Source organism: Puccinia triticina, chromosome 2A (genome assembly GCF_026914185.1).
Source record: "Puccinia triticina chromosome 2A, complete sequence".
NCBI classification, from domain to species: Eukaryota; Fungi; Basidiomycota; class Pucciniomycetes; order Pucciniales; family Pucciniaceae; genus Puccinia; species Puccinia triticina.
Window position 1 is genome coordinate 4,331,826 of NC_070559.1, and position 24,369 is coordinate 4,356,194.

General features: G+C 47.4%; 5 protein-coding genes across 5 annotated transcripts; 3 read left to right on the forward strand and 2 right to left on the reverse strand.

Moving 5' to 3' along the window:
* Positions 1-5,085: 5,085 nt before the first annotated feature.
* PtA15_2A455 (uncharacterized protein) lies at positions 5,086-5,634 on the reverse strand (the record flags this gene model as incomplete). Its single annotated transcript, XM_053166478.1, has 1 exon — positions 5,086-5,634. The coding sequence occupies one exon, from the start codon at positions 5,632-5,634 to the stop codon at positions 5,086-5,088; it is 549 nt and encodes a 182-aa protein (XP_053017696.1).
* A 1,115-nt stretch (positions 5,635-6,749) lies between these two features.
* Positions 6,750-8,197, reverse strand: PtA15_2A456 (uncharacterized protein; the record flags this gene model as incomplete). The annotated part of the gene is made up of 6 exons (XM_053166479.1): positions 6,750-7,355; positions 7,426-7,529; positions 7,610-7,714; positions 7,794-7,877; positions 7,982-8,057; positions 8,156-8,197. The coding sequence occupies 6 exons, from the start codon at positions 8,195-8,197 to the stop codon at positions 6,750-6,752; spliced, it is 1,017 nt and encodes a 338-aa protein (XP_053017697.1).
* A 143-nt stretch (positions 8,198-8,340) lies between these two features.
* On the forward strand, positions 8,341-9,381 carry PtA15_2A457 (uncharacterized protein; the record flags this gene model as incomplete). The annotated part of the gene is made up of 3 exons (XM_053166480.1): positions 8,341-8,416; positions 8,533-9,179; positions 9,337-9,381. The coding sequence occupies 3 exons, from the start codon at positions 8,341-8,343 to the stop codon at positions 9,379-9,381; spliced, it is 768 nt and encodes a 255-aa protein (XP_053017698.1).
* Positions 9,382-14,798: 5,417 nt separating this feature from the next.
* PtA15_2A458 (uncharacterized protein) lies at positions 14,799-16,835 on the forward strand (the record flags this gene model as incomplete). The annotated part of the gene is made up of 4 exons (XM_053166481.1): positions 14,799-15,125; positions 16,385-16,549; positions 16,623-16,647; positions 16,831-16,835. The coding sequence occupies 4 exons, from the start codon at positions 14,799-14,801 to the stop codon at positions 16,833-16,835; spliced, it is 522 nt and encodes a 173-aa protein (XP_053017699.1).
* Positions 16,836-22,942: 6,107 nt separating this feature from the next.
* PtA15_2A459 (uncharacterized protein) lies at positions 22,943-23,192 on the forward strand (the record flags this gene model as incomplete). Its single annotated transcript, XM_053166482.1, has 2 exons — positions 22,943-23,008; positions 23,106-23,192. The coding sequence occupies 2 exons, from the start codon at positions 22,943-22,945 to the stop codon at positions 23,190-23,192; spliced, it is 153 nt and encodes a 50-aa protein (XP_053017700.1).
* Between the last annotated feature and the right edge of the window lie 1,177 nt (positions 23,193-24,369).

Here is a 24,369-nt window from a genome sequence, read left to right on the forward strand (position 1 = left end):
GATAAGATTGCTCGGGCAATTCTCTTAACATTGCTATCCCAAGAAATCAAGGCCGAGGTCGATGGCTTGGACAGCAGTTTCGAAATCATGAATGCTATACGCCGCCGGTTCACAACATTCAGTCGGGCGGCTCAAATGAATCGTTGGGATAGTCGATTACGTGCGATCTGTCGACCCCGGCTACTTCAGTTGCAGCCACCTATCAACGCCAATTCTTAGATTTTACCGAATCTGGCGCCGTTCTCACGAAGGATTTCCTTTTCGGTGTGCTTCTTCAGGGTTCGCTTGGTCACAATACCCCGCTCCGACAGGAATTCGACTATCGTGTCGATCAAGAATTAGCTGCAAGAAGACAAATTCCATTACTTTTTGTGGAGATGATCGACATCCTGAACGACTGCCAAGAAAAGATAAAGGGCCGTGAAGCTGCTCAACAACGACACATCGCCCCCAGTACCTTCGCTGCCGAAGCGACGGCTCAAGCTCAACGAAGTGCATCCGTCGAAAGCCATCCCGACAACGTGTACACCTTGGCCGGTCGACCAGAAAATTTCAGGACGCCAGCCCCTCAACATTGCTTCCGATGCGGTTCCGGTGACCATCTCATTGGTGTCTGTCCTGTGCCAGCGGCACCAAATCAGCAATCCAACCCGAATCAAAACCATCAGTATCCGGCTCCGCAATATACGGCTTACTACCCGATCCTGGCGCCCCCTGTTCCGCCTACCGGCTTTCATCCATTGCCAGCAAAACCGGCTCCGTCTCCGGCCTCGAATCTCCGACCAGCTGACATATACAGACCTGTTTACCCTAAGAACACCAGGGCGAGCTCAAGCCAGCGACCAGCTGCAAGAGAGGCTGAGGTCGAGACACCAAACGAGCAACCATCAGCTCAGAACATGGAAGTCGACGGAATTGATGGCCAACCGATGTTCAGCGAATTGAACTTTTCCGCTGTTTCCCCCTCCGCGTACGCTGCTTCCCCTGCCCTGTTTGATACAGGTGCTACTCACCATCTGACCGGTGATATAAAAGCTCTGTCAAATGTACAAACGCTGAAATCCCCTATTCCCCTTCGCGTTGCTACTAACGGACCCTCCCGTTTTATCACAGCAAAGGGAACGCTCACTTTTCCTGGGGCAAATTCAACGCTTACGGTCATCAATGAGGTGCTTTACTGCCCGCATGCAGCTCACACGCTCATCTCTCCAGCAGCTCTCCGTTTAGCAGGTTTTTCTTTTTCCTTCAAATCCGACTCTTTTCACATTTCGCACGGCACCCGATTCTGGACCAGCTCAGTCCTCAACCCCGCTAATCGGAAATGGGAGCTTCCTGCACCTATTCGGACATCAAATTCTTCACCGGAGCCTACTTTTTCTATGACTGTCTCTCAACCACTTGTGTCCTCATCCCCTGTTCCCTATCCCACTTCTGTCATTACTGTTCCATCCCTGCCCCATTATCCCTCGAATCCCAACCCACCACTGTCTGTCGTTTCTCACGCTGTAACCAATCCCCCTGTGCCTTCCTTATACAATCTGCCTGCCCCTTCCGCCCACGTTGTCCATAACCCCAACGCTGTATCCGTACTTACTGCAAATGATACTCGTAACGCTGTGCCATTTGAATTCTCGGTGCCGGTTGCTACTTCGCGACCCTTTGAGTTACCAAAGCTTACCGCAGATGAAGCTTTGTTACTGCATGTTCATCGACGTTTTGGACACGCAAGCCTTCGAACCATTCGTCGAATGATGGCCCTTGGAGTGGCACTGGGACTGCCAAAATCTCTGCCAAAAGGCGACATTCAATGCCCGGCATGCATGATATCGAAAAGCGTGAACAAAAATACCCTGACTTATGACAAACGCGATTTTCGGCCTATGGACGCCTGGAACGTAGATCTTGTAGGCCCGTTTGAAGTACCGGCGGTTGGAGGAGGACTCTACGTACTCACTATTCGCGATATCGGGTCTGGATACGCTGAAGTCAAAATCTTGACAAAAAAGAGCGAAGCGGCCTCGGTTCTGAAGGACACCATACTCCGTCTGGAGCGCAGGACGGAAAAACCACTGAAAATCTTGCGATCTGATAATGGCGGCGAGTTCAACAGCAAAGCCTTTGGAGAGTTTCTTTCTGCCAAAGGCATTACCGCAGAACGAGCGGTAGCCTATCATCACTACCAAAATGGCACGATTGAGCGATTCAACCGGACCCTCCAAGATATGGGTAGGACCATCCTTCTCAACAGCACACTTCCCAAAGAATTTTGGGGCTTGCTATACCCTTAACCGCATACCGAATGCAGCCAGCGGTGACCTCACTCCTTACGAACGGTTCTTCGGTCTTCAACCGAACCTCGACCGTATGCGTCCCTTTGGATCTGTGGCTTTCATACATGTCCAGGCTGAAAAACGACGCAAACTCGATGACCGGGCCCTACGAGGTTATGCTGTATTTTATCTACCCAATTCTAAAGGCTGGGGATTCTGGGTTCCTGAGTTGGGCACCTACTGCCACTCTGCCGTTGCGACTTTTCCAAATTTTCCCAGCAACATCGACCTATCGCCTTCTGTCTCTTTGGCCGACGGTTTTGCGTTGCAACTAGGTAATTTCGAGGATGAACTTCTAGTGCAATCTCAAGACATACTGGTGGATATAGCCATCAATTTTTTACCGGAAATAATGGACGCTTCCGTACCCACGACATACAAGCAGGCGATGAAAGACGTCGACGCATCAAAATGGAAATCGGCGATTGACGAGGAACTGTCAAATCTAGATCGACTTGCCGTATGGTCCCTCAAACCTGTGCCCCCCGGAATCAAGATTCTACGGGCTAAATGGGTTTTCGTTCGAAAACTATTGGCGACTGGTGAAGTGCTGCGTTTTAAAGCTCGGTATGTCGCAAAGGGATTTGTGCAGATAGAGGGGGAACATTTTAACGGAACTTTTGCCCCAACCGCTACGTTCGTGTCAATGAGGTTGATTCTTTCAGTTGCTGCACTCAACGGATGGCCGGTACACACTTTTGACTTTGTGGCCGCATATCTTAACTCTCCTATCGACGAAGAGGTTTGGGTTGCGGCTCCCGAAGGACTGAACGCACCAACTGGCCACGCCTGCCTACTGCACAAAGCACTATACGGGACACGACAGGCTGCCCGCTGTTGGTGGCAACATTTATCTAGCACACTTCGACGACTAGGGTACATCAGCTCACAATTCAATAGCAGTATCTATGTCCTCAGCAAGTCCGATGGGCCTTCTGTGATCTGGATCCACGTCGATGACGGGATAGTCACTGGATCCACCGACAAGATTCTTCGCGAACTCGAAACGGCCCTATCCGACTGCCTTGAAATCAAATGGTCATCGTCACTATCGGATATTGTTGGACTAAAAGTAACACGCGGGGCTGATAACTTCTCTCTGAGCCAACCAAAACTGATATCGAAACTACTCTCGTTGCACTGGGACGGCATCAGCCATGCGAAAACTCCTTTACCCACTGGAAACCTGCCTCTTACGGTTACTCTGACCGCCGGCATCGACCCTGGAAAGTATCTTTCCATTATTGGTTTTCTGAGTTATCTGTCGGCCGGATCAAGACCAGACATTACATTTGGAGTCAATTTTCTGTCACGTTTCTCGAAGTGCCCAGGAGAGGAGCACTGGAAGTGTATCCGGCATTTAGTCAACTACGTAGCAGCTACACAGGACCAGGCCCTCCGTCTTCGACCTGATACTACGAGTCCCCGACTGGCGTGCTTCGCCGACGCAAACTGGGGGGGAGAATTCTCGCGGTCTAACTACGGTATTCTCATACTATTTCACGGCTGCCCTATTCATTGGATAGCCAGGAGGCTGGCAACAATCGCTTCTTCCACAGCACACGCGGAATACATGGCTTTGGGACACGGAACAAAACAAGCCCTGTGGATCAGGCACCTTCTCACCGATATGACCGGCACGGACACTGTTGTCAACGTATACTGCGATAATCAAGCGGCGGTCAAGATCTGCGGTGATGAGACCTCCAACAAACGGACCCGGCACACAGATAGAGAATTCTATATTACTAACCAGGCGCTATTCCGAAAACAAATAGCACTACAATGGATCGATACTAAACACCAGTTTGCGGACATCTTCACCAAGAACCTCCCTCCAGTCACCCACAATTTTCAAAAGACAATAACGTTGGGAGTGGTCTCGTCGAGTGGGGGGGTGTTGTAGCACGGAGACGTAATATGACATTACGTCCCATACTACAGTGGTCGACGTAAGTCATAGTGTCATGACTTACCATAGACATGGGACTATCCCATGTTACTCGACTCGACAGCTGTTTGTATTTACATAACTCATGTATATAAATACAAACCTTGTTTCTCTCTTTTGTGTATTCTCATACATTCCTCTCAGTCAATTCACTCGTATGTATACACATTTTCCCACTGTCAGGCTCCAATAAGGAGCAACAACATATGTAGCACTATTTCCAATTTGAAATCGTTTTATTGCACACGGTCAGAGTTTGAAACAGAAAGCAGAAAAATGATGCGTTTCTCATTGAAATACTTGATGCATTCGGAGTTAAGGAGTTGACCCGCGGCACCAGGCCAAGAATTAAACGAACCAAACCCATTGAAAATAAGCTTATCCTGACAGTCTTGTGCGGCTGGCGTTTATCATCCAAGCTGGTGGTCATCGACACTGACGTGCTCCGTGCCAAGTCGTTTGTGTGTTCCAAACTTGGCTTGTGAGTTCTCGGGGGGATTGGCGTGTTGGCAAATGCTCGAGACATTTACGCACATGAATTAAAACCAGGAAAATTGATTTTGATCAAATGAAGAATTCACGATTTACAAGATTTGGCTATATACTTGAGAGTGGGAGGGTAACGGTTGATTGATTGATAGACGGCGGAGTCTTGTTAGAAGATAATCGATGGATGCAAGACATTAGCCTTATTTGCAGCGGAGTTTGGAGATGGTTCATAGTTGTTGTTAATTTATGTTTGGTGTGGGGGCGGCAAGAAAATGGCGGTATACCATGAGAGTTACTTATGGACGCCCGAATTTCTCAGGACCTTGATCTGAGCTTTTTGGCAGCTCTCATCTCAGGGTGAAGGCCAAAACATCGATGTTGAGGGTGGTTGGCCCGAGGATTATGGCTTCCATCTTTGCATCTTTTTCGGGGTCTCTTCCTGGGGTTGGTATTGGTTTCTGGGATTGGCATGTCAAGCTCGATTTGCCTCACTCTTTCGAGCAGCATGTATGGGTCGGACATGGGCTCTGTATCGTAGGAGAATTTTTCGAGTAGCTGAGGTCGGTCTTTCGTGAGTTTAAAAATAATCTTGCCGCATGTGCTATGGTCCATCACATCCCATCCAACGCACTGCATTCCCGCTAGGGCGCCCTCGACCTCAATTATGAACGCGGGCATGTCACCTTTGAACTCCAGTTGCTCCATCTTCATAAAGGCACGAATTCGATTGTGGGATGTTGGTGCGGCATATCTTGTTGTCAGCTTGCTCCATATTTTATAAGGGACATCGTCGCAGCCGTTGAAGATGCCCATATACACTTCGTCCCCGATCTTGCAAGCGAGACGGAAAGCTGCCTCATTCATTTGTTTCTGAATCGCTTCGGAAGGCGTCTCTCCTTGATCATTTTCGCACACATCCAAGAGACGGCTGCGTTCGAGATACGTCTTCATCCTGGCTTGCCAAATTGGAAAGTTCTTGCCAGCGAACTTTGGAACAAGATCATACGCCTCCTGGATTGCGCTGGAGGTGAGATCGCCCGATTCCATGTTTGGGTGCCGTCCTTTGAAATTCTTCTTTCGCGATAAGAGGTGCGTTGGTTCTGAGAGTAACCTGCAAGAATATGCAGAGCTACGATTTAATTTTGTTCAACAATCACAGCTCAAGAGTTGAATTTACCTGTTTCTGAGGTGTGGGTATTTCTTGGTTAATTCTGCGTTGAGTGCCGAGTGGTGAGAGGCCGTTGAGAACGCGTTGCAGGTTTAGTCTACAGTGAAATAAAAGATTGTGTTTCCTAATCAGTACGACTATTGCCTGCTTGGTAGTTCTGATGAGATGTGATCAGTCCACGTACTTCTGTTTCAACTTTAAAAATTCCGCTGTGGTGGGGAGTGTGGCGCGCTGATGATGAGCAGACAGTCCCTTTCGAGGAACAAGTATTTAAAGACCAAACCAAAGGGTCAAATAGCTAGAAGGGTAAAGACATGTTACCAGTGCCAAGCCGGGCAGACTAGCTTGTCGACCAGACAAAAGCCACATCCATCGCTAATCCAGCCCAGCCTCAGATGGTTTAGAAATGGGGAGCTTGCCTCAACAACCAATGTCAAAGGGGAATGAATACATCAATTGACTCTCTAGATTATTCAGATGCACGCATTGCCTAGTCAAGGTTGAAGATGCACAAAGAAGAACCCAGCAGCTCTGCACCCATCAGATTTATGTAGCAAGTGCGTCCGTACTACTACGAACTGTGGAATTACGGGGCAATCAGAAGTTGAAGCAATCCAAATGAGAATGACACAAGGCTTTCCAAATTTTGTGGTGGTCGCATTAAGTACTTCGGCAAAACAACATCCGGATTCCGCATGCTACAAACGCGCACGAACTATCATTCCAAGGGAACAGCCAAATGAAGGAATTTCCGTCAAAACTGAGAAGAATGTTCTTAAGACGTCATCGAGACGTCACTGAGACCATCGTATCAAAAACTGCGACACTTCCATCTGACTATCGGACTTTCAATCACATCCCGACTTTGTATGATCTTGAGTTCGGAATGACGGGATTTGATAGCTTGAGTAGAAAGGGTGCTATCAGATGGAACATCGCGGGAGGAAATGAGATCCGTTTGATCCATGACGCCCTGGGTTGAAGCCAGTGCGAATTCGGCAGCCCGAGACAAATCGATTGGCTTTGTTGAAAGCAATCGGCCAAGGAGGATACTCGCAAATAGATCACCGACCCCGACGAATCTTTTGCTTCTCTTGGGGAAAACAATCATCCAAGGCTCGGTGTCTTTGGTGCTCCCTACACAGATCAACACATTGCCTTCGTGATCTGGGGCAGGTAGATCGTCCAAATGTGCAACCAAAGAGATCGGGATCGAGATCGAGGTGATCACTATGTGCTCGAGAGCATGAATTTCATGGAAAGCTCGAAGACAGGCTCGAATTTCGGGGATGGTCCTGGTAGGGTGGCCGGTCAAGATTTGTGCCTCGAATTCATTCGGTGTGGCTAAAGTTGCTAGTTTCAAAAGTTCTTTGTACTTTGGCGGGACCTGTGCAGAAACGTATAACTTGCCATCATCCTGTGATGGACACTTCTCAGCAATCAAGCAAGAAATACACTGTTGGTTTCATCCTAAATGAATCACTGACCCCCATAACCGGATCCACGAGATAGGTCACATTAGGATTTTTTCCTTTGATTTTGTTGATAGAGTAAATCAGGGCATCGATGCCTTCAGGACCTGGCGTGAAGCCTACAAAAAGGTTTGGAAGAAAGTCTTGATGAATTCGACAGCAAGTCGATATAGATCGCTATTTATAAGGAAAAACGTACCGGTGAGAAGCGCATCGTATGTGAGAAGATCATTGTTTTCAAGACCATCGATGCAACTTATAAGATGCTCGACTGGTATCTTGCTTCCACCATGAAGACCGTAACCTTGAAGTATCATATTTGGAGTGTAAGGACTGAGGACTGACTGGGGATCACGATACCGATACAAACCAGCACGACTTACCTAGGTGGTTAGAGAATTGAACAGTGTTTAGAGCATCAACTTCCCAGCCAAGCAATTGCAGCGGAAACGTGGCCGATTTGTTTCCTGCCGAATAGAAGCAAATCAGACCAGAACTTGAAGCAAACATCAGCACCACGTACTTATCGCCCATGTTCAATATAGATAGAAGACGTTTGTATGAGTCTGACCTACATAGCCAGATACGACATGTGACTGAATGCTCAAGACGCGAGGCATGATTCGGACCGGCAACGAGAGTGGTGACTTGAACTCTCGAGTCTCGACATTGAACTCTCGAGTCTCGACATTTCAACTTGCCAAACTGCCGGGCAGGCCGAGCGGCGAGCTTATGTAACAGCGACCTTCTTCAACCCTTCAACCTCATAAACGAACTTGCCCTCCATAAACAATCGACCTCGTGGGCTCCAGCTTGTTTTTTTTTGAAGCAACCTCTGGTTGGTCTAGCTAAATATCTGGTTCGTCTTCAATTCGGATGCCCCTTTCTGATGACTATGTAATCTCTCAACATCGAATCTTCTTATGAGTTATGTACAGATCTCATTACGCGGCTACTACCCTCGTTGCGCTCGTTAGGAATACCCGTGCTTGCGATTTGGACTCGAGTCAGTTATCAATTTCTTACTTTCAGCTGGACTATGTACAATGATTTCTCCTCTTAATAGACGTTGTACCACTCTACTGGGTTAACGAAAAACTCACTTGGGTTTGTTCTGATCAGCCGAAATGAACCAGGGACTGGCACTTGACGCGCCTAGCGCAGGAACTAGTTCCTCTTTACAACTAGCCACACAGATCAAAGACCTCTTACTTCAACTACAATCGAACCTTTTCCCAAAACTACGAAACGAAGTGATAAAACTATGCGATTTGCTGGAGAGACCTCACTCGATGCTCAAGCTCATGCAAGAGAGTCAACCGGCACTTGATGAAATTTGGCATAATCTCGACTGTGCAGTGGCGATCATTTATCCGAATGGACAAGACTATGCCCTCTCCAAAACCAACGACCAACACACCAACGAACTCAAATCCTACAGACTTGAACAGCTTGAAATCCATCTGCTTGAACTTACGAGAGTGGAAAAAAAAATCAGTCCCGTCTGTCACAGGTACTATGAGCTTCAGCATCTGAAGGACCCAGCCGAAGATGTTGATGTCAGGGAAGAACTACATTGCTCCAAGTTTTTCGCGGACGAGTACACGTCTTATGCTCTACATATGATTGATTTAATCACTGGCTGCCTCAAAGATTCTGAAATTGACCTCGTTCAATCTCGTTGGGCATCAGGAACAGGGTCGATTGATGGAACACTGGTCAAGCTCTTGAGATTGATCAATCTAAAAACCCAAATCGGACGCGAAAGAGTGCATCCCCTCAGAATACAAGCCATCCATCTCGGCGAATTGCTTATCCCAATAATAAAACTCACGAGACTTTTTTTCCGGAAATTGCCCAGACTGGGCATGAATAAAAAATGGCCCTTGTTTACAAAGATGTCCTCGGCTGAACTTGATGACCTAGATTACTCAGCTCACGATGTCGCATCGATTCTCCACGACTTTTTAATTTATTTGGAGCACTATTCGAACCCAAACAATGCACTTCTAGCTCCTTACGACTTACTTCAAGCAGCCAACCATCTCAAAGCCAATCTCGAATCCGCCTTGCTTAAAATAACCGTCCATATTGTTCCTCTGATTGCAGAAACCAGCAGCTCCTTGGTTCAAAGAGACTTCTCGGCCTGGTTGATTACTTGGAGGACTGAAACCTCTGTGGCCATTCAACAGGTCGTAGAAGCTTATAAAAATTTTACAAGTGATATTGATACAATACATTAGAAGAATCAGACAAACTGAACCTTTTATCTTATTACCTTCAAAGGCGGCTTTGCCACCTGCACATGCTGATGCTTTATGCGTGTAACAACTGCAGTTGCTTGTCCCTGAATTCAATGTCAACTGCACAATTAAATGATTCAACTACCCATGTTTTTCTACTGTGATTTCAGTGCTTTAATCTTCTTCACAACATTTACAACATTCAAATCTGTACTTGTCAATTGAACCACGAAGAATTGCCTAGATCACGCACATGTGACACTCCTCTGTATAACTGCCCATGGGCAAAAACCTAATTGCTTGGCACCAAGGTCACTTGCATCATACTTGGGCCTTAGCACTTATTAATTGTCATGGCAAAAGCCAACCCAACATGAAATTGATACCTATAGAAAGATATTCTGACAGCTGAATCACCCTTGTGCCAAAGAGTTATCTATTACTTCCCCTCCCTTGAGGGGACCTGTCAGAATTCAACCACTTCAAGTATGTCAAGTGACCTTTACCACAACCAATCACTTCCTGTTACGCAGACCAATGTTAATGCTCAAGTTTTTCAAAAAAACCAATGGCACCCCTGTTTTGAACTTTGGACTGTGATCTAGAAATACTAGGAAATTGATCTTAGACAATCCATTGAGCCGCAGCGTGCTCATGAATTCTCCATTGTGCCTATTGTTGTGACTTGGGTCACAGTCTTCTTGGCTGTGGCTCTCTGCTGCGGAGGAGACATAGTCTCCTCCACCGGAGCCGCATCATCTACATTGATCATCACCGTTACCCATATCTCACCGAGTCCCCGAGCCACATCTCCGCAAGTTATGAGCCCTTCAGGTGTCTTGCTCCTGTTATTCCAGCATACATTTGCTGAAGAAGTTTCCTACCAACAAAGAATACCGGGATTTTTTTTTCAACCTCCTATTTCTATCATCCTGAAGCAAAAATTCCAGACCTATTACTCCTTTTGTCCAACTTTTCATAATTTTCCTCTGCATCAGAATGGATCCCTACTCTTATGGCGCTTATGATTGGATTCAACTTTTCATGGCCAACTTAAATTTTGTTCTTGGTAGTTTGCCGCCTCCGACTGCCCAGCCTGCTGTGAATTTCAATCAGATTCAAGGTGCTGTCAATTCTCACTAAGGTGTTTTTCATCAAGCTGCATCCTGGAAGAGACCAACTCGCCACTCACAATCTTGGAAAAAGTCTCACTCTCAGTCAAGGAACCGTTGTGAAAGCTCCCAGAAAGCCACTCATTCCCTGCCTTCCGTCCCTCAGGCTCCAGCAAATCTTTTCAAGCTCAATAGCCCTCAACCGGTCGCATACGCGGTTCAACATTCCACCAATCATCAGCTAGTCCCTATTCAAAGTCGCCGCGGACCGCCAATGCCCCAGGCCGTTGTGCAGAATCATGACCAAATACAATCAGAATACCAGCAACAAGTTATTGAAGACCCTTGCAAACGAGATCAACAAGTGATGAACAAGTCGAGCTCAGATTTTGGTAAAAAACCAATTGCCGATGATGATGGTGTTGTGATTCATGTCGATTTGTCATTGGAGCTCAATTATCCCCGAGAATTGGACAATCAATCTGATTTGGAGATTGATCTAGGCCCAGAACATTCTCATCCAATCTTGTCACTCATGGTTCCGATGGAAATCAAATCCTCTATTGACAAAAAGGGAGAGGCCGTTGTCAAAGCTTGTTCAAATGCTGAAGCCCCCTCGAGTTTGTCCGCTAACAATTGGGATGCGTGTGTTGAAAGCAACAACAATGAATCTGAACACGTCAATCCAAATCTCTTGCTACTGATCCTAACACCAGCAGCCCCGCTTCCATTACTCCCGTCGCTTCGGACTCCCTTTGTTTTGAGACGGCCTGGGGAACAATTCCCTGACCACAGAAATGAAGATGCATCAGTGATATCAACCCGACGCTGTATACCCTACCAATCTGTCCGTCTGGCTAGACTCAATTTGCCAGATGATGACAGCGCCTCTGAAGACAAAGCTCCAAGGCTGATGAGTACCCGTCATTGACCAGCTCGGCTGAACGACCACTACCTGCAAGATGCCCGCCAGCCCAATTCCAACCTGAACAATCACAACTCACACAATCCCCAATGACCTGTTTACGACCTATACAATCACCGCTTGTACGATGTTGGCCCTTATGATCAACCTTGGAATGATTCCCACCTGCACAGTCACCCCCTCGGTGATCTTCCCCCATTCCATTTGGATCATGTCCCTGAACTTCCCTCTCCGCATCAACAATCCCCATGCCCGTTGTGGTAACCCTGTTCCTGTTCATACTATCACCCTTCATAAATACCCCATTATTATTTCATATTCAGATTCTACACCCCATTTTACCCCTAGTCACCCACTCATTTCACCTAGGATTTCCAAATGGATCAGCAGTTATTGGCAGGTATTTTCTTCATACATATCCTTAGCATTATTGCATACATCATTCATTAGTATCATAGCTACGTAGGACTGCAGATCTTACATAACTTCATTACACATTTTTCCCTTCATATGAATCAGCAGTAAATTCCTTCATAGCTCTTGTAGTTATTACCAAATGCTCATCTTCATTATTAGAGATGGGCGCTTTGCATCCGGGTACCCGCGCGTGTTTGCATACCCGCAGCCAATTTTAGCCATTTCCTGGCATCCGCATCCAACAGCGGGTACCCGCGTGCCTGGGCAGATACCCGCCCCTCAAAATGTGCTTACCGGTTGACTGCTCCATATGCCAGTCAACCAGAAGGCACTTCTTCTGGCCGACTGCTCCATATGGCTGTCGACCGGGAGGGATGCCTCCCGTTTGACTGCTCAATATGGCCGTTGACCGGGAGGGATGCCTCCCGGTCAGCTGGTATGTCTAGTTTTCAACCGGGAGGGATTTCTCCCGGTCGACTGCTCAATACATATGCCTGTTGACTGGGAAGGACTCATCCCGGTCGACTATTTTATGTTGCTGTCGACCAGGAGCAACTCCCCCCGATCAACAGAAATATAGAACTGCTTTATGGCTGCCAACCACCGCAGCTCCCATACCGGAGGGAGAGCGGATACCCGCCGGGACACACGGGTACCTGCTGGATTCTGCCGGAATCTCAGACATCCGCATCCGCTGGCGGGTACCTGCCAGCGGATAGCAGATACCCGCAACGGGTTGTGTGCACCAATCTCTATTCATTATGTACATTCTTACTTCTGTTCATCATTATTTCATCTTCTACATAGTTAACTTTCATGTTCACTCCTTGGTCATTGCACCTTCATCATTACTGCTCATCTTCAGATATTGTTACTATGTGCTCATCATGTATCACCCCCCTGTTGTACTTCTCACATATATAAAACACCCCTCTAGATGTTGTATCCCCATCAGGCACTTTCACCCACTACACTTTGTATGCACCTTCCCCCCCCATAGTCTCTGTAGCACCTTTACACATCACACTTAGATAACCTTTCATCATAATAGAAACTAGAGGCCAAGGCGGCTTCGCCGCTGCACTTATAGGGGTACAGGGGCAAGCCATCTAGCACAGTGGGCAGCACCAATCAACCAGTCCGAGTGTAGCTATTGATGAGTGGTACTGGCTTTCAAAAGAACTCTCTTGAAGGACCCAATACTGGCCATTGAGAGTGCTACACATTCTCTTGATTTCCAGTATTTTCAAACTGTTGTTTGATTTTCCAGGCAGAGAAACTCTCCCCAACCCTGCAAAACATTTTTCTGGCAGCTGTTAAGATGCCAGGGTTTGCAGCCAGTTGGTGTTTAAAGTCTCAGGTTTGTAGAAAAAAAATTCAAGGGTTTCCCCTACAACTTGACAAATTACAAAAAAAAAATCAGAGGTTTTCCCCCCTACAAAACAAGCAACAACCAAACCGCAACAGCCACAGTAAAAAAAAACCACAAAAAAAAGCGCACAAAATTACAAGTGTCACACTAGAGGGAAAAAAAAAACCGCGCCCAGCCACCTAGCGCAGCAAGCTGACGCATCGTGGCCCTCCGCCCTTCCCTGTCTAGCAGGGCCAAAAGCGTCGGGAGGAAGGCCCCCAGCCCTAAAGCACAAGGGGGGCCCACGAGTATCCCCCGCCGGACTGCGCAATTGCAACAGCGGACGGGGGTGAGACGACCCCCGAGCTGGAATTACAGCTCGTGAGTCGCCTGAGGAAAACTACCCTCATCCCCCCCCTCCTTTTATAGACCACGCCAATCCTTCAATACCCTCCACGCACACTAACCACCCCCCCAAGCCACGGACACCAAACCCCGCCGTATCTAGCTACCACACCGCAACCGTACTAACGGCCGCTATGCCACACGACCGTGGCCTTGACGACAGAGTCACATCACCTCGCCCCGCCACACGCCACTCAGACCAGCCACAGGGACTCGCCTCGTCTCGAGCACCAAGCGAACCCTCAGGCGGCCAATACTCTGAGTCAAAGCTCAGTCTACGCTATACACACCTGGACGAATCGGGCAAAGCCGCGGCGCCATGAGGACGCCAGGGCCGTACAGGCGCCCGGTGGGCGCTACATGACACCATCTTGACCCGGAGTCCAGTGTGGCGTCACTGTGATAGGGGCGGGGCGCCTAAGGCCAGGTGGCGTCACGACCCACCTCAGTTTGCTGTATGCCAGTCTGGGCGCCTGCTGGTCGTCCGTCCCGCAGGCCAACCTGTCGGGATGGTCGGGCAGGCGTCAATCACCTGCGAAGCCTTGGCGCCACTAGGGGCCGCCACCGGGTCGGCCGGGTCAGGTAGGCGGCATGCAAGGCCCACATCAGGGGGCCGCCCCCACGCCGCCTACATGCCCCGGTCGCCTGTGTGGCGACCCACTGAGGCGTCTGGCCCCACCGCGCGGGCGAGGCGGCCTCTTGGCGACCTGATGACGCTGGCCATCGACCTGAGCATGCCCCCCGTTTCAGGCCGGCGACTCTTACAGGCAATGATAACGTACTGGGGAGGAAACACCCCCTGCCGAGGGACCTGGATTCTCCGCTTGAGTGGGGTGTTGCAGCACCCGTCGATTCCCATTCATACCGCTCCGGCCCTCGATCCATCACCACAGATCCATCACCCCCACAACCTCTCTCCGACCACGCAACTGAAAATGAACCCCGACCTTGACTTCACCTACTCTGAAAACACATACTACTGCAAGCTCTGTCCCCTAGCGAGGGGGACAACGCATTGGAGTCGCCATGTCCGTTCCGCGGCCCACCAACGGAACGTCGAGCGGCTCGAGACCGCTAGCCGGCCAATTTCTCCTCCGAGGCCGATTTCTCCGGACCCCATCGCGGCAGCAAGAGCTCCACCCGCGCAAGCAGAAGACGCTGTATTCCACGTTGGCGGCCCGGGCTTATTTGAACTCAACAAAGACCCCCCCATCTCTGCCCCTTATGTCCAGGGATTCATCGCCGCCCTCGCGGCGGACCATGTACATACTCGCGCGATCAAGGCGGCGACTGCCCATCCACTTCAAGGATAATTAAATTTCCCAAAAAAAATACTCAAAGTTTGAGGTTGGGAAAATCATTGAAAAAAATCACTCCGTACGGAAAAAAAATGCAAACTGAGCGTGCTCAGCCAAAAAAATAAAAATGTGTCAGACTGAGTAAAAAACAATGGGGCACATTTTTGGGTTGATTTGTTGGACGGGCCTGCACAAGGCCCGCATGGGCCCCTAACAGGCCCGTTGGGCCCATTGAAAAAGTAGTATTTTTTTGGAATTCCCATGCTCTGCTAAAATGTGAAATGGGTTGAAATGAATGAAAAATGAGGGGGTACATTTTTGGGGAGATGTTTTGGACGGGCCTGAATGAGGCCCACATGGCCCCCACAAAGCCCACTGGGCCCATTGAAAGAGTAGCCTTGGTCGAGAATGCCTATGCTCAGCTAAGAAACAAAAATGTGTCAACCGGAGTAAAAAACATGGGGCCACACTTTTGGGGAGGGCTTATTGACAGACCTGCATCAGGCCCGTCAGGGCCCACCCAAAGCTGGTTCGGCCAACCCAGAAGTAGTATTGCTTAAGAATTCCCGTATGATGTTTGAGAACAGCACCAATTGACCACTAATCAACAGAAGATATTGAAGGGCTTCTGACATCTGTGTGACATTTGTGCACTCACAGAATGTATGTCCAGGCCCTTTCCTTCCCTTGGAAATCTGTTGGCCCATACGGGCCTGATGCAGGCCCGTCCAAAAAGCCTCCCCAACAATGTGCCCCTAGGGTTTTTACTCAGTCTGACACATTTTTATTTCTTAGCTGAGCATATGCTTTCTTAACCAGGGCTACTCTTTCAATGGGCCCAGTGGGCTTTGTGGGGCCCATGTGGGCCTCATTCAGGCCCGTCCAAAAAATCTCCCCAAAAATGTACCCCCATGTTTTTTATTCAGTTTGACCCATTTCACATTTTAGCAAAGCATTGGAATTCCAAACAATTACTACTTTTTTGATGGGCCCAACAGGGCTGTTATGGGCCCATGCGGGCCTTGTGCAGGCCCGTCCAACAAATGACCCTAAAAATGTGCCCCATTGTTTTTTACTCAGTCTGACACATTTTTATTTTTTTGGCTGAGCACGCTCAGTTCACATTTTTTTTCAGTACAGAGTGATTTTTTTTCAATGATTTTCCCAACCTCAAACTTTGAGTATTTTTTTTTGGGAAATTTAATTATCCTTGAAGTGATCAGAGACCCATTGCCCAGGCCCACTACTCACAGCTCCGTTCAGACCTCATGGCCATCGCTTGCCACAAGGGGGATCGCATCCCCGAAGAAGATGCTCCGGTCGTGTGGACCGATAAGAGGTCCAACCGGGTGGACAGAAGTGGCTGGTTCCCGTTCAAAAGCAAACTCGTCAGCGCTTTGGCACTACATGTGTGTCTGTCTGGGGTTAATGTCCTAATCACCTGTTTGTTTGCGATTTTAGGACCTTGTTGCTTCCTTGGTGATCGGTCACACATGCTCGATGCTCTGCTGCCTTGGAGGGCAAATAAGGACTTGGGGGCCTTGTTCTTTAAAAAACCTGCATATCTGTTGTGAATTTTTGGTTGAACTTTTCACACATCAATCCCACGTTGCTGCTTTGCTTATGACACTAATTACTTACATCTTGTATAATTTGTTTGTACTCCCAGTCTAGAGCTTCATTGTTGGTTGTGGAACAAGGCATGATTTCCATTTGACTCAAGTCAAGGCTTTTGAGTTATCAGAATTTTCCAATTTAAGAGCTTTGGAGATATCACTTTAATTCAAAAAGTTGGTTGCTTTTTACCAACTTTTTGAATTTACACAACACATACTGATTGTGAGAAAGCAACCTTAGATGAAGGGTATTGAGGATCTCAGCTTCACTGTACTCCAGAAATGGTAAGGGGAATTCTTTCCCTCACCCATATGTCAAGGTGGAGGGAGAACATGATTCTGTATTTCAATTAACTCTTCAGGCAATTTGGGGGAATTTATGGACACACTTCTGGCCAAACACTCAAAAATGAGAAACTTGGGAGAGGAAAGGGATGAGATTGTGAGGAGAGAAAAGATTTGATTGACACCAAAAGAAAGAGAAAATTCAGGCATTTAAACTGGCACCACAGGTGTGATTATTTGTAGGGAGAATACATCATAAGGGGGGGGGGGGGGGTGTTCTAAAACTACCACAAAAAGGGTGAAAGCTCTCACACCAAGGTTTTGCAATTACCAGTCCATCCTTCATGGGTTGCACTTTCTGCAAGGGAGCATGGTGGCAACCCAGGCTTTACCAGGGCATTCCAAAGCAAGGGACTTTTGATGATTCATTTTGCAATCATGGTTCAGGTTGAAAAAAGTACTGGTGGCTACTTCTTCCAAATCTGACATAGCTGTGAAATATTTGGTGCCTGTGCCATGAATGAACAGGTCACAGGCCTTCAGCACATTACTGTAACATGATATAAATGAACTTCTTCTGAAAAAAAGTAATGTAATGGCACTGGAAAAGAAAAGTGAGAAAAATTGACTGTGGGTAGTGCCCTGCCATTACTGCTAAGGGCAGCTGTAACAAAGCAAAAATTGATAAACTATTGACATGGTACCGTTACTGGTATCAAATTTACCCATTTTTGGTTGGAGAATTGCCATGAAATCTGCAGCGGCGCAGGTGTGACAGGTTGATGACTGGGGTTGGCCGTGTCCATGAGGGTCCAAGAGGGTGTAACTTCCAATCCAGCAAGGTTCCAGTGACACTTCCAGTGGTGAATAGGGGTAAAATTGGCCTTAGAATCCATTTCTGAGGTCCATTTGGTGCTATTGTGAGGCCTAGGGTGAGTAAATACATGTATGAGAAAAAACTTTTGATTTTTTACTGAAACTGTGGTTTTAATAAACTTGGATATATTCCCCAACATATATCTCATTACCCATCTCAGAGTGACTCCCCAAGAGCTTCTGCTTTTCTCTCCATCTCACTTCTCCTCTCTCACTCAGTAGGATTGATACACCTCAAACCCATTAGTGTTAAAGTCATCTAAGTCAAAGAGAATCATCAGCCACACCCTTTTCTTTTTATTAGTGTAACCCTCTCTCCATCAGCATTAGTCAAGAGGGCAGCCTCACCAGCACCTGTAGCCTCTTCTGCATTATTAGTAGTGTAGTTGACTATTTCCCCTCACAGCTCTTTCCTGAGCTTTTAGGAGTTCTACACCATCTACTGAAAATCACCATCCATACTATTCTGATCAACCTGAATTTGCAAATAACATTGAGTAAAACCCTGACAACAACAACTACTATGACAATTACTACAACTCAAGTCTCAATGATTGCAATAATGTAGATAATGACAATTACACCAATGATCAAGTAGACAATTTTAATGATCAACAAGTAGACTATGATGCTACTTATGATGTGTATGATGATGGAGGAGATTCAGAATATTTTGATGATGATTACTAGTTTCTTCCATATTTTTTTCCAATCTCTTGGCTATTTTTTTAGTTTTATCTCTTTTCTATTCTTGATTTACTTGTATGTAGATGCAGCCTTTTCTTGGTGGTAGGTTTCTAATTAGAGCCTTGCCAAGGGGGGGCTGTTGTGACTTGGGTCACAGTCTTCTTGGCTGCGGAGGAGACATAGTCTCCTCCGCCGGAGCTACATCATCTGCATTGATCATCACCGTTACCCATATCTCACCCAGTCCCCGAGCCACGTCTCCACACCTATCAACCGAAATTGGCTTCACCTTGTTCTCATGAATTTATCCAAGCATTCAAACATTGATCAACTTTGAATCAACATTTAAGGGTTTCAGGAGGCAACACTCTGACAGGTAATAACCATAGAAAAACAGCTGGAGCACAACCTGCAGGTAACACGACTACAGATCAGGCTACACTAAAGCTGCAAAGCATGCTATGTAAATAGTTATTAGCTGATTGAGGCTAAACAATATGGTTGGCACACAGAGAGCCAAGGGGGATGACATAAAGCAGTGAATGATTGATTGTAGTTAGATGTGGCTTCACCCAAGTGAATATGATTGTGTGTGTTATTTGAGGACTTGCTGAGTTGCCCATATAATGTTGAAGGATTTCCCAAAGTGAACATAGCATCTTATGCACAACAATGGGAAGTTACTGATATTATGTTATGCAGAGTGATTCTTGTGAAATGATTTCCCCTAAGATTGTGGGGAATAACGCAGCAGGTCTAATGAATCAGGAAAACAAATAAAAAAAATGATGTGACAAAAACATCTTTGCCGTTAGCACAACAATAACAGCCCCAATTCAGTTACATTATCTGTTACTTTTTGTTACACATAACATAACTTCCCATTGTTGTTATGCAGACACTGCTGCAAGTGAACCAAATGCAAAATGTATGCTACATTGTCTGTAAATGGTGCAGAACAGAGACAAAGCACCCTACGCAGGCTCTGCTGCAATCAGAGCAAATGTTTCAATTGACCCAATGATTTAAAAGAAATTTTGTAGAATATGAAAGTAGGAGATGTGAGGGTGCAAGCCGGCTTTCCCACTTGCAGATAGAGTGAGGATCAATGGTCCTTACACATTCGTCTGGTGTGAAATCCCTTGTGTATTTTTTTTATCATTGGACAGGGTTTGCACTTTAAGGTTCTACTAGGAATAACTTCAGCTTGCACTTGTTAAAATCATAAAGATAAAATTTGCATATGGTGAAAGGCACTTCATACACTGCAGAATATTTCTTCACAGCTGCCACACTCCAGTGCACTTTTTGAAAGCTTTAATGCTTCCAAAATCTAGAGAAATGACTCCAAAAGTGGGTTGACATCCCTGAAACTGTTTGAGGATGTCCAGAAATGGTTGCTTCCATGGCCTAACCATTTAGTTGTGGTTTGTTTGGGAGTTTTTTCTCAAATTTCTGACCCATGTTGGGCATTTTTTCATTTGATTCCCCAACTCTTGAAAGAATAAAAAATAACTTGATCTGTCAGCCAGCTACCAAGAAGAAACTAGCTGAGTAAATTTATTTCTATAAATAATATAAAAGCACCATAACAACCTTAAGCCCCTTTTGGACACCCCATTCTATGTGATCACTGAGCAAATTTAATTCAAAACCAAAAGTTTGCCCAGAATCCAAGTTTATTAAAATCACAGAAACACAAAAGGCAAGATCAAAGTTTTTGCCTGTGCTTATTAGCAAAAATCCCCATGCTGGAGCAACAGGCAAAAAAAGGTTGGTCAAAAATGTAATCAAGGAGGCCCTAATCAAGTGATTAGTGGGCTCCAGGGAGGGGGTGGGACAAAACTACATCCTGTGGGGGTACAAACAGCTTCCCCCTAGTCCTTTAAGTATTGGTCCCAGCTCACATGACAGAAGTTGACAACACCCTGGGCCCTGACATTCTTTGCACACCACAACTGTGTTGCCAGGGCCCTGCACCTGGGCAGACAACATGCTGGCCTGTATGTACATACACACTCATCCGAGTGTATACAGGTCAGCTTGAGAGGTCCTCAGGATGACCGCTGTGGTATGCTTTATGGTTACCCATCTAGCCCATTTCAAGATTTCCTTTTTTTCTCATATGTACACTCTCAAATCACTCAATATGGCGGCACCATTGTATTCTACAGCCAAAACTACACAGGACACCATGGACAACACACCCCACACACTTCTGGATCACAAGTTAAAACCTCTTCAAGACACCATCAGTCAGTTACATACACACAAAACACCATACTCAGGTCATGTAATCCGTTACATGAACCACACTTACCCAGGACATGTAATCCGTTACATGGACCACCCTGACAGCTTGTCTACCCTTTACATATACTTTACCTCATCAGCTGCACTCATTACATTGTGTTATGCACATGTCATGCAATGTCATGCAGTATCATGCAGTATTATGCGCACTTGATGCAGGCTTATGCAGCCTTATGCAGACTAGTGTAATAGGGGCTGCAGTCTGACAGCTGACAGATGTCATCATGCAGGATCATGCGGGTGTCAGGATAGCCAAAACCCCTCATGCAGCTTGCAGATGACATCATTTGACAGGCCAGGCCAGCTAAAACATCTCACCTCCTATTTCTCACTAGCTAAATTCCCTCATATGACATCATGACCTCATGTGACCTGTCAACCACCAGCCAAAATACCTAATTGTAGCCTTCAGGGCAGCTAAAACCCCTCATTCTTTTGTTCCCCTGGAGCTAAAATGTCTCACTCTTTTCTATTTAAGGAGGCTCTCCTCCCCCGAAGTGTAATTTCTCTCAGCAAGCTACTTGCACTCAGCTTACCCCATAACTGTACCATACTTGCTCACTCTACAGTATTAGCCCCACTCTATATTGTGGTTTTACACCCTTACATACAAATTACAACATCATTACAAAATCTTACACATCAGCTACATCACCATACCCCTCAAGCCACCTGCTCAAAGTAGGCTATCTGTTGATACACCTCCACTATCACTACATAAACCTTCCAATCTAAGATTGGGGGGCTTGTTTTTGTGTCTAGTGACCCAGGAAAGGTAGAAGTTTCCTCATACATCCCTTTCCGCACTCAGCAAAAGGTTCTCAGGAACACTTTTGAGCTTTACACCGCTCATGGTCATTTGGAAGTGTTCCAAATCCACAGAAGTTGGCTTCAAGGAGTAATGTGTCCACACTTGCGGCCGGGGAGACTTTGACCTCCTTTGCGGTCTGCACATTTCTTGACAACTGGTTTGTACCGGTTGTTGAGGGGAGTGACACCTCTCAATGACCGCTCTGACCGGCCATTGAGGGAACTCATATCTCCTCCTCATGAACGGTATGTGCTGGTCATTGAGGGGAGTCACAGCTCTCAATGACTGGTCTGTGCCAATCATTGGGGGATTTAGGTCTCCTCTTGATGCCTGGTCTGTGCCGGTCATTGAGGGGACTCATTCTCCTCTGGATGACCAGCACATAGCAAGGCTTGCTATAAAACGGTGTGCAAGCCTTGATCCTCTTGGCGCGAGCAGGAGACATACATATGTATCCTACTTGCCTGGAGGAAACCTCTCAACAAGCCTGGATAACATCTATCGAGGCTCGCTGAGAGTTTTCTGCCTGGCACATAGGATACATAATCCAGGCTTGCTAAGAGGTTTCCTCCCGGAGAGTAGGATACATATGTATCCTTCTTGCCAAGAGGTTTTGAGGATACATATGTTCCTGCTTGCCGAGAGGAAACAAGGGGATTCTTCCCGGCGTAAGCTGTAGCCATATCACCCCTCCTCCCTTCTTGAACAGGGTAGGATGGAAGGCCCGCACTCCCTCCCAACTCGCCGGTCAAAGAGGAGCTCCTGGCGAGCCTAGATTGTATCCAGGCTCGCCAAGAGGTTTACCCGGTGAGTTAGGACACATAATATAGACTTTCCGAGAGGAAACAAGGGGGGCGCACAGTAGCCGTATCCCCACTCCTCCCCGCTTGAAAAGGGAAGGATGGAATGCCCTCACTCTCTCTCTCATCTCGCTGGACATAGAGGAGGGTTCTACTCTCACTGGTCAAAGAGGAGCAAGGGCCCTTTTCTTTGACCAGTGAGAGGGGGGAAGAAGGTGTGCAGCCTCACACTCCCTTTTCAGCCGAGCTGCACGTCCTACACAAGGGCGTGTACATACACACCAAAACACACCCAAAAGTGGGTGTGTTTGGCCGCACACCCTCACCAGGAAAAAAAATTGGTCACTTGATGGCAAGTGACATGACACAGCTTTGTTTTCCAACACTGCTCCAATGCTGCTCCTCTCGACCAGCAAATCTGGGGCTCACATGATAGGTGTCAGGATCAAAGCACTCAATGTGAAAAAACCAGATGATTCTCAGCTTTGGACCTGGCCCAGCGGATGCTCAGCTTTTACCCGGGCTCAGCTGATGCTCAGTTTTTCCCCTGGCCCAGCTGATTCTCAGCTTTGGAGCTGGCCACCTGATGATCATCTTTGGCCATGGCACAGCTGATGCTCAGCCTTGGCTGTGGCTCAGCTGATGCTCAGCCTTGGATGTGGCTCAGCTGATGCTCAGCCTTGGCTGTGGCTCAGCTGATGCTCAGCCTTGGCTGTGGCTCAGCTGATGCTCAGCCTTGGATGTGGCTCAGCTGATGCTCAGCCTTGGCTGTGGCTCAGCTGATGCTCATCTTTGGCTCTAGCCTAGCTGATTTTCAGCTCTGATCCTGTCCAAACTGATTCCCATCTTTTTCCCTGGCCTGGCTCAGCTGATACTCAACAAGCTGATCAGCATCAGCTGGCCAGCTGGCCCAGGACTGGGCCAAAGCTGAGAATCAGCTGGGACAGGACTAGGAGAAGGCTGAGAAAGGACTGGTACAATTCTGAGCATCAGCTGCGCCAGGACTGGTACAAAGCTGAGCATCACCTGCGCAAGGACTGGTCAAAAGGCTTTATTCCAATTCTGAGAGTGAGCTGCGTGAAAAAGCTGAGTATGAGCTGGGCAGAAAAGCTGAGTATGAGCTGGGTACCAAAGCTGAGTATTAAGGATCGCCAAGTGATACCCGGCACCTGCGGCCTTACGGCAGGTACCGGTGTTGGAATTTGGCAAAAAAAACCCCAGGTACCCGGGTACCCGTGGTCAACACCCACCACTGTATTTAGGATCAAGGTGCCGCAGCACCTCTTGAGGCCCTCAAGGACCGGTTGGTGCTGGTCATTGAGAGGGCTACACAACCCCCTCGATGACCGGCAAACACCGGTCATCAAGAAGGCACACCTCCCTCTTGATTACCGGCACACATTGGTCATCACGAAGGTGCACAACCCTCTCAATGACCGGCAGAGACAAGTCATTGAGAGGGTCTCACTCAGCCCTCTTGATGACCGGCACACACCGGTCATCAAGAAGGCACCCTCCCTCTCGATGTCCGGCCCACACCGGTCATCAAGAAGGCACACCTCCCTCTCGATGACCGGCACACATTGTTCATTGAGAAGGCACATTTCTTCCCTGCAAGTACCCGCGGTACCCGCAGAAAACACCCGCAGGTGCCGGGTGGGATCGCGGGTGTCCAGAATTGCTAAAAAAAAGTGGCGGTATCCGCACCCGCCGCAGGTACCCGGGTTCACTTGGCAATCCTTACTGAGTATCAGCTGGACAGAACTGAGGATCAGTTGGGCTCATCAAAAACTGAACAGGACCTTGTAGGTGAATTTTTG